General features: G+C 31.6%; 1 protein-coding gene across 2 annotated transcripts in view; it reads right to left on the bottom strand.

Annotated features, from left to right (window-relative positions):
- Positions 1–1,496: 1,496 nt before the first annotated feature.
- GNPDA2 (glucosamine-6-phosphate deaminase 2) overlaps positions 1,497–9,970 on the bottom strand; it is a gene marked incomplete at both ends in the record, with an annotated part of 30,139 nt that continues 21,665 nt past the window's right edge. For both annotated transcript variants that reach the window (XM_080697862.1, XM_080697863.1), the window contains 2 exons: positions 1,497–1,558; positions 6,238–6,412. In XM_080697862.1, the coding sequence (XP_080553988.1) occupies positions 1,497–1,558; positions 6,238–6,412 (237 nt within the window). The remainder of the gene's footprint in view (positions 1,559–6,237; positions 6,413–9,970) is intronic.

Raw genomic sequence — 9,970 nt, 5'->3', positions numbered from 1 at the left:
GAGCTGGACCTAAATTATCCTTTTAAGAATGGCTGTAATGAAATATCTTAGACCTTTAAGGTACAGAAATACCTGTGAATGGTACACAAAAACACGTCTAACTTTTTCACTATGGTACCACATGTTCTAAGTCAGTTGGGTACTCTGTAGTTAAAAAAGAAAATTACCATAACTGTCAGTGCAGGACACTATTAATTTACTGGTTAGTTTAAAACCAATTAATAAAACTATTAAGATGTCATCATCTGGAATTAAAGCAACATTATTTTATATAAGTTTTAATTTTTATTTCATTTTTAATTTATTTGCTAAATATTTTAAGGAACTTAACTAAATACATTTCAACCACAGACAATTAAGCAAATAAGGCTTCTACAACAGGGCTTATAAAATGCAAAGTATGCAAAGATCAGGGAGTATTTTTTTTTACTTTTCATGGATCAACACTGAGAAACTATAGGCAGATACTGTTTTAAATCTCTTAATTGCTTGGTAGCAAAAAGTCCAAAAGTAAAAGGAAGTACACAGGTACTATTAATTGTTGGAATCTCCCAAATGCTTATGTTCTTTATTTCATTGCAGAAAATAAACTTTGGATGATTTATTATTATAAGCTTTATTTGAGTTGAAGGCAACAATATGCTTTTACTTGTAATTTAATTATGCAATGAAATTTGTCATGTCAATTTAAAATAGTTTACAGTAATTCCTTTTATATATACTTCATATTATCATTTTAGGTATATAAGAAAACTCATCATTTATGAAGTTTAACAGTAGTCAGAAAATATTCTTCAAAAGAACAGCTAGGTATAAAGCTCATAACTGCCGGATACTTATATTAAGAACATGAACCCAAGGCATTAAATAAAAATAAGAGCATCTCTGTAAAAAAGTGCTATAGAAGGAAGTGCGCAAAAAGCATGCCCTTACACACTTTCCCAAAAGGATATAAACTACTTTTTAGGCACTCACCTCTCAAGTTTCCTTCATCAACAATATACAGCAGGACTTCTGACGTCCAGATGCTGCTGCAGGAAAGTGACTAAGGCAACTACGTGCAGGAAAGCATGTGTGTAATGCACAAAAACCAAAAAGCATTCCAACAGTGAAGGTTCGCACTGATAGTTGATACCTGGATGTCTGGGAGTGTCTATTTGTAATTAAAAATTAAAAACCAATTATGTCACTAGTCACATCACAAATGGTACCTGCTGTGCAGAATCTTTCATTTTAAAATGACTTAAACAGGCAGACATTGCTATGTAGCTTCTGTACTTCAAAATAAACAGCCAACCAATTTTGAGAGCCAAGTATTTCTCCTAAACCCTAGTGTAAAACAGATACATTATAAATATGGAATGTTTAACACAAATACTGGGTTTTGAAAATTACAATCTTCAAAATTTCCCATGTTTTATCATATTGCATAGCTGAAAATACATCTAATAAAAAAAGTGTTCTTTCTTTCAAGTAGAATTTTGCTTCAATCTCCTTCAATTTCCTTCTTTCATACTGTATAGTGGATCCACAAGTTTATTGTGCACATGCATTAAACCTTAAAGAAAAAAAGCACAGTTCTAGTTGTGTTTTTCTTAATTTTGAACCATCTCATTTACTTTAGAAAACAAATGATATATAAGATTCATTAAATATATCTGGTTCCCATCTGATACACAATAATTTTACTGAAAAAATGAAAAATGTTCCAGAATATTTAAACTACATAGCAAATATCAATTTATAATTATGAACCAGTATTGTTCTAGAATGTGTACAGATACTTTGTGAATAACTATACAAAGGGGAGCAGTTCTTATATTCAGAGAGCATCAGTATGATGAGATAACAAGTCTGAAAATAATTTGGTAAATTTTACTTTCATCTGAGGTCTATGTTGATTTTGATCTTCCTGCAGTTCATCTACTAGACTACAAGGTGCTCCATACTACTGTTACAGTCAGACAGCTTTGGTCCTCCAGTATGTTCCCATGCATCCAAGTGCCCAATTGTTTTCCACTATTTTGAAATGTGTATTTACAAAAAAAGGTTGATTATAAACTTATCCATTACACACTTAGGGAAAATTACTAAAAATGTACAAAAGATGTCATATTAAATACTAACTTAGAGCAGAAATTTAGATGTTATATTTCTATAGATTATAAATTTCATTTTGTGATGGATATGTTTTCTTGTGAACTGTTCTTACCTATTAAGGCTTCTTAGGAGATAAATTATCTTTTAGCTACTCATGTCCCAATATTTAAGTACTGTTTCTTTGAAAGAAAAAAATCTAAAAAGATTTGTCTTTGCAATCAGTGAAAAAAAAAAGACTTTATACATTAGAAGTTAGAGAAATAAAATTTTCCAGGTCATTATAAACAAAGAGGCTAGGAAAGGCACTCATAACTTGGTTTCCTCAAAAAATTATATTACTAGAATAGGGAGACACGGTGTATGTAAGTAGATATTCCATCTCAGTGCTACAAGAAACACTCTAAAATCTAAACTGTAAGGGAGACAATACTTCTAGGGGATAAGTTAAAGAGCGATCAGAAAAGTTTCTGCAAAGAAGAAAAAAACTCTAGGAGGAGTCTAGGGGGAAGTATTCCATTCTCTACTACTGAAAGTGCCAGAACATTAATTTCTCAGCAACCTACTTTAAAGTTTAATGAGCACTTTGAACCTATAAGGCCCAGATAAGGGTAATTTCAGCTAAGAAGATGCCTCATTGTCTAGAGAATCACCTTGTAAAGGATAATTTTTCCATATACTATTTGCTAACAATTTTGATTATGGAAAGAACAGTGCTTTCAAATACATACAACTTAGAACATAAGATAAACATTAAAAATCCAGTTCCTTTAAAAGGTTTTTTTTTAAAAAAAAAACTATACATTGTATATATCTTTTATACATAAGAGTGCTGCTTCCAAACCAGAAATTATTTTGAAAATTGTTAACTGCTTTTTAGCTGATTAAGAATTTATTATAACTTTAAGTAAAAACTGGCAACTTTCTGCATTAAGTCTATGAATAAATAACTTCCTTAAGGCATAAAAAAGTAAATTCCTGAGTACTGATAAAAATACAACAGACTTCCTAAAAATGTTGCCAGGAAAATGTTAAAATGTCAGAGATTATAAATATAACTATATTTACAAAGTAACTTTTACATTTTGGGCTCAATATGAACTCATTGGACTCTGTCAAGCTGTTGGGGTGGGGCCAAAAGAGCTAGTAAGAGAAAAAAAAAGTTCAACACCATAGATGTTATGAAAATATACCTCAAAGATATAGTCTATTTAAAGAACCAAAAAGCTAAAATTAATGAAATCCCAGATATTAAACTTTTCCTTTGATTAACTTCTATGTTTCAAAAGGTATACAGTGAAATAAGCTTTTTACTAACAATTTTGGACCTAGTTAACCCCTATCTTATTCAGGAACTAGGTAATTAGAACCTTTATTAAGGTATAGATAACTTTTTAGTGATGACAGAGGCAATGATGTCAATGGAATTTGAAAGATTACAGATAACTTCAAGCAGGATTACTATCCATCCTATATTCTGCTGTGATGCAATAATAATTTAATGAGAAATGCCAAATAGATAAAACTATGAAGTATGTATAAGTATATGAATATACTACTTTATATCAAAATATTTTTGTATAAAAGTTCTGAGTGCATATATAACCTAGAATAATATATCAATTCCATTTTGATATCAGGCACTGATATCCTGACACCTCTTCAGAAACACACTTCCAAATTGGAAAATACAGTGTCTAATTGGACACTATCCAAATAACCCTCTCATGAATAGTCTATACTTGTAAATGTTTCAGAAGAATAAAATTTAGACAGATAAAGAGATTAAATACAAATAAACACTGATTTCTAATTTAAATTATCTAATATATGTCTGCATTATTGGAAATAATGACTATGATATGGTAAAAAAAAAAAGACTAATATACTTTGACTTAGATATCATACCTGGTGCTTATTCCTCTTATGGGAGGCAGTAAACAAGTTTTGAAAAAGCCTATATTTCAGATGAGGCTGATTTCAATTTCCCAACTCTATCTATGAGTTATGCGATTTTGGATAACTGAATTAACATCTCTGTTAAGTTTGTTAATTCATTTGAAAATGACAGTATAAAAACGCATAGCAGTACTATGAGAATTATGTAAATCAATAAATATAATGTATTGAGAATAGTTACTAGTCATATAAATGTCTGTTATTAAATATCTTATTCAGTATTCAATAAGTACAAATCCTGTGATAAAAAATTGTGACAAAATCAGACAAGTATAGGTTTATCTTAGGATTACTGATGCTAGAAAATGGACATGTTTTAAGATAGTGACTTAAGAGCAGCATTAAATTTGTAGAGAATGAGGGCTGCTTGTATTAACTTGAAGGAATCTAGTGTATGTATGAAATCTTGAGACTCCATGGAAATACATGGCTTACTGTCCCAGAGTTCTGTCTTACTCACAGGTCATTACTGAGGCACTCTCTACTGCTACCTGCCAAATACAAAGAAGGCAACAATGTGTGTGTCTGCAGATCTATCTGTGGCTTGGTAAAAACTAGTAAATTAAATGATAAAAGTATAAAATAGGAAATAAGTATTAACCGATAGGAAAATGTTTAAATTATGATATATCTGCTTGATTACATATCCATTAAAAATGCTGTTGAAGAATATTTAGCAAAAAAATGCTCTCACAAAGATAATACAACACAAAACTAAAGTATAATCAAAATTTTGTTTTAAAAATATAAGATTATGTGCAGGGCGTGGTGATGCATGCTTGTAATCCCCGCACTTGGGAGGCAGAAACAGGAGAATCGCACTACTTCGAAGCCAGCTGCGCTGGCTTAAGAGACCCTGTTTCCAAATAAAAATATAAAATAGGTCTGGGAGTATATCCCGGAGGTAGAAAGGTTTCCAGGAACCTCAGTACCACCAAAAAATAAAAATTTAAATTTAAAAAATTTTTAAAAATGAGATTATTTCTAGTGCTTGCCAAGCTTCAATCACTTGTACCCCACCTTCAATATTTTTGCCATATTTAAACATTTACATAAACTACTAGGTTACTGATTTTCTTTAAACAGAATTACAATTTTAAAGAATACATACTTTATTTCTGAGTATAAAATGCTATACACTGTAAGACACCATTATTTTATGTACCACTAAAATAAAATGCTATCAGATAAGCTATGATATGACAATAATTTTAATGTACATCCCAATTTCAGACAAAATCAATGTGTCTTAGAGGAATTAAAATACTGAAATTTTCTTGTCTTAATGATATTGATGAAATATAGGTTTGATTTGTTCAGTACATTTTTCCATTGTTAAATACAGTTACTACAGTAAAAGATTATAAGTGTTTATTCAATTATGTAGCAGAAGTAGCAGGCATACTATATACTTTGTGAATTACTGACCTTCCTGCAAAACCAATTATGTAATTTTCAGTATCACCTATATATATATATAGATGCCTTACAAAGAAATGCCTGTTTATATGCTTGCTAATGTGCTTGGGTTTGAGCTCAGTATTATACAGGGAATGGCTTCTAAATTTAGTATAATCAAATATTCCTAGAAATCAAAACTTCACATTATGTCAAGCATATGATGTGTCTGTGTATGTGTGTGTGTGTGTGTGTGTGTGTGTGTTTTATACACAACCTGGTAAGGTAAGGTTTGAGAATTACTGAATTAGACTACAAGAAAAAAAGAGAAAGGAAAATTCAATGGCAACAGATTTGTTTGAAATTGTAAAGATTAAGACAGAAGTGGCAGATGCATCTTTAACATGGATTACATTCTAGTAGAGGGTTGAGATGGGACTGGTAGACATTAAACAAACTCAGAAAAGACATAAATACAGTTCCTGTTGGATTATACATCTTGTATACATTCAATATGAAAGTAAGATATTTTTATTAAATTTTGAATTTCAAGAAAAATTGTTTACTGAAAATATAAACAGATTATCTTCACAAAAACAGTAGGAAACTGCTCTGAAAGCTACCATTACCCAAGCTGAGAAGTTTTATTCTTGAAGAAACTGGCCATGTGTCAGAACAATGCCAGTTTTTAATAAGCCACAGTGTAGAATTTAAACCCAGTCATATAAAGTTTCATCATCTACAACAAAACACCTCACATTGCTTCTGAGATTCAATGCTCACCTTTAAAGTATTTTACAGTTTTCACTCTTAATTCTAAAGTAGCATCTTCATCACATACAAAAATAGTTCGAGGATGCTGCTGGAAAGCTGAAACAGTCCACATGTGGTTGACTCCTTCTTCTATTGCTTTGTACAGGGCAAATGCCTTGTGTGCACCTGTTATGAGGATCATCACCTGAAAATCCATGAACACCAAATGTGAAATAATAGCCAAGACATCTTTCAGATGAGCAGGAAGACGTACTATTGTTAATGCAATAAATACAGATGCTAAATCAATTACCTGTATGATCATCCAAAGGTGTTTCCAACAAAAACTGAATTTAAAGGATTATGGATCTACTTAAACACAGGGACTGCCTTTTAAGTGAAGAAGACTGAGATCACCCTTACCATCTACAGAAAAGCCAAGCTATTGGTCCTAAATCCCCAACAGCTCATAGAATTCAAAGACATATTCTAATGTAAATTGTGAATATGCACCTGTCAGAATGAATCTTACCATTATCATCTTTTAAGAGTAAACCAATCTCATTCTTCAACTCAGAATATGCAAATAAATTGAATAATATTAGGAATCTTTAAGAACTTCCAGGAAGATGGCTACCGAGAAAAGCAGCGTTTAGGAGCCCTGCTAAAACTCAGTCTCTATTGCCACAAAATCAGCGCTTTTCATAGCCAGAAAATGCCATCAGCAGAGAAATAAAAAACATAAGCAGTTCTTTCAGCGCAAAGAACGTCTAAAACTCCCAGTGGTCAAGCTCATCACGTCTTCCAGGGACTCAGAACAGAGCTTAAACCCAGAAAAGAAATTTAACAGCCTCACGGCCTAGGGCGCGACAGCAGCGCCATATTGCCAGCAGCAACAGTGAGTTCACCGCGCCCTTGACAGCCCCTGATCAACATACACAATAACCGTGAGTGAAATTGCAGCCCCTAAAGGAGAAATCCCTGTACTGCAGCAGCCCAGGGGCTTTGATAATCTCCCTGAGTCTAAGATTTTGCAGTCCAACACAGTGAAGGAGTAGCGGTGGCAGAGATTACCACAGACTCAAGATACAGAACACACTAAGTGAAGTCATAGTGATCCAGGGAAGGCACAAACTTCTGAAATCATGGGAAAGAGGAACAACAATAGAGCAATGAATGCCCACAACCCCATATTACCAGAACCTGATAACACAGAAATTCAGAGTTCTCCAGAAGATCAAATCAGGAATATAACTGTTGAAATAATACAGGACCTTCGAAAAGAATTTAGAGAGAGTCAAAAAGACATAAAGGATGCAATCATTGAGGTAAAGACCTCAATTCAAAGTATAAACAATCAATTAGACCACATGGAGAATAGAATCTCGCTCCTAGAAGAGGATCACTCCAAAAATGAACGCATAATTTATAACTTAGAAAAAAAAATCTGACAGCAGGAATCTGACACTGAAGAAATATGGGCCCATTTTAAGAGAGCTAACCTAAGAATAATTGGAAAAGAGGAGGGAAAAGAAGGTGAAACCAAAGGGATCAATAATATCTTCAAAGAAGTAATAGCAGAAAATTTTCCAAACATAGAGCAAGAGGTTGATACACAGGTCCAGGAAACTTATAGAACTCCTTTAGACAGGATCAGAGAAGAGGTTCCCCACGCCACATAATTGTCAAAATGACTAATGTGGAAGCCAAGGAGAGAATCTTAAAGACAACAAAAACAAAAGGCCAATTGACATTCAGAGGCAAACCAATTAGAATCACTCCAGACTTCCCAAACCAAGTCATGAAAGCCAGAAGGGCTTGGAGTAACATATTCCAAACTATGAAAGAAAACTACTTCCAGCCAAATTTTCCTACCCAGCACAACTATCTATCAAATTAAATGGGGAAATAAGAAGCTACCGTGACAAACAGAAACTGAAGGAATTTATGTCTTCAAAACCAGCACTAGAGAAAATACTCAAAGAGATTAACTACAAAGAAGAAATAGGTAATACACACCAGAACCAGAGAAACAAGATTTTCTATCCAGCTGACAACTAAGCAAAGAAGAATATATTCATGTGTTTATTGGTTAAAATCTTTGGAGATTATTTATTTTAGTGTTTTGCCTATTTCTAAATTGTATTGTTTGCTTTTATTGTTGCTAATTTTTAGGATTTCTATTTGGAATATTAATATACCTTCAGATATGGAATTTGGAAATATTTTACCCCATTCTCTCAGTAACTTTTAACTATGTTTACAATGTCTTTGGATATACAATATTTTTATTTTTTAGAAAGTTTGTTTGTTTATTCTGTTGTTGCCTTTGAATATATATCTAAGAAATCACTGCCAATTTCAATGTTGTGAAGTGTTATGACCCAAGTTTTCTTCTAAAAGCTTATAGTCTTAAGATTTACAGTTAGGTCTTTTATCTATTTTGAGTTAATATTTAAATATGGTTTTAGGTAAGGATCCAACTTTATTCTTTTTTATGTAATTATTATTTTTCAACAATATTTAGTGAAAGGATCATTATTTCCTTCACAAATGTTCTTGGAAACCTTGTCAAAAATAACCTGACCAAATATGGAAGAATTTATTTCTAGGCTTTTTATTTTACTCCACTGGTTTATATGTCTGCCTTTATAGTAGTACTACACTGTTTCAATTAATGTAGCTTTATAAGGTTTGAAATCAGAAAATGTACGTCTTCTAGCTTTGTTCTTTTTCGAGATTGTTTTGGGTATTTAGAGTTCAATTTTCGTGTTATGATAGGTTTTTTTCTGGAAAAAAAGGTATGATAGCTTCACCTTAAAAAAAAAAAAAGAAAAAAATATCCTCTGGTAAGAAAGAAAGCAAAAAGAAATATTGAAATGTTATCTCTAAGTGATCAAAAGTTTGATATCAGACAAGTAAATCTGTTATGTGAGATTTAAAAAAGGAAATCTTTAAGCATATGTTTTATTATTAGTTGTTAAAAATAAATGTTAATGTGGTTGCAGTTTTCAAAATCATAAATTTTGTGTGACTTAGGTATGCATATTTTCTAACTAGAGCTAAAACAAAAGGAAATGAAAGTTAGTGGATCAGGATATTACATTACTTTTTTTCACATAATCCACTATTTGATTTCCACTATGAAGTTACATTTTTATTAAATCAAAGTACATGAATATATTAAGATATGCATGACTTTCCACTAATTCTCTTTTGATAACTTCTTATTCTTAAGCATAGGGATCCAAGATTTCCAAGTTCAAAAAAGATTTAATATGCTATCACTTTTAATAAAAAGCAATAATCTTTTAAAACAAAAATTAACTATGATATAGTAAGGTAAAAAAACAATTTGTAAATTAATTTCCTTACTGGACATTATTAACCAAAGTTTTTGTCTTAAGACTGATACATGTGTTATAGAAGGAACTAAAAATAAAACCCAAAAGCAGATTATTGGCAAAAACTACAGGTGATTTTTATACATGTGCTGATGTTTGAGAACCAGTGCTCAGGCATATGTTGCAATGATACAGCTTTACGCTACTTAAATAATAACTGTATTACAATAATATTTTAAAGGGCTATGAGATAAGCTGATTTTTAAGAGTGACAGTGCATAATTAAGCCATTATTGTACAAATGAGCAGTTGTTTAACAGGTTACAAAAACTACACTTTTAATACTCTATATACCTTCCTAGTAGATACTTTAAAATCAAATGAAATTTTTAATAAATGAGGAAATTAAGGCTTAAAGA

This window comes from Muscardinus avellanarius (assembly GCF_963383645.1).
Source record: "Muscardinus avellanarius genome assembly, chromosome: 6".
Lineage (NCBI taxonomy): Eukaryota > Metazoa > Chordata > Mammalia > Rodentia > Gliridae > Muscardinus > Muscardinus avellanarius.
Note: the sequence above shows the minus strand (reverse complement) of the source record. Positions and strands in the feature narration are given on the sequence as shown.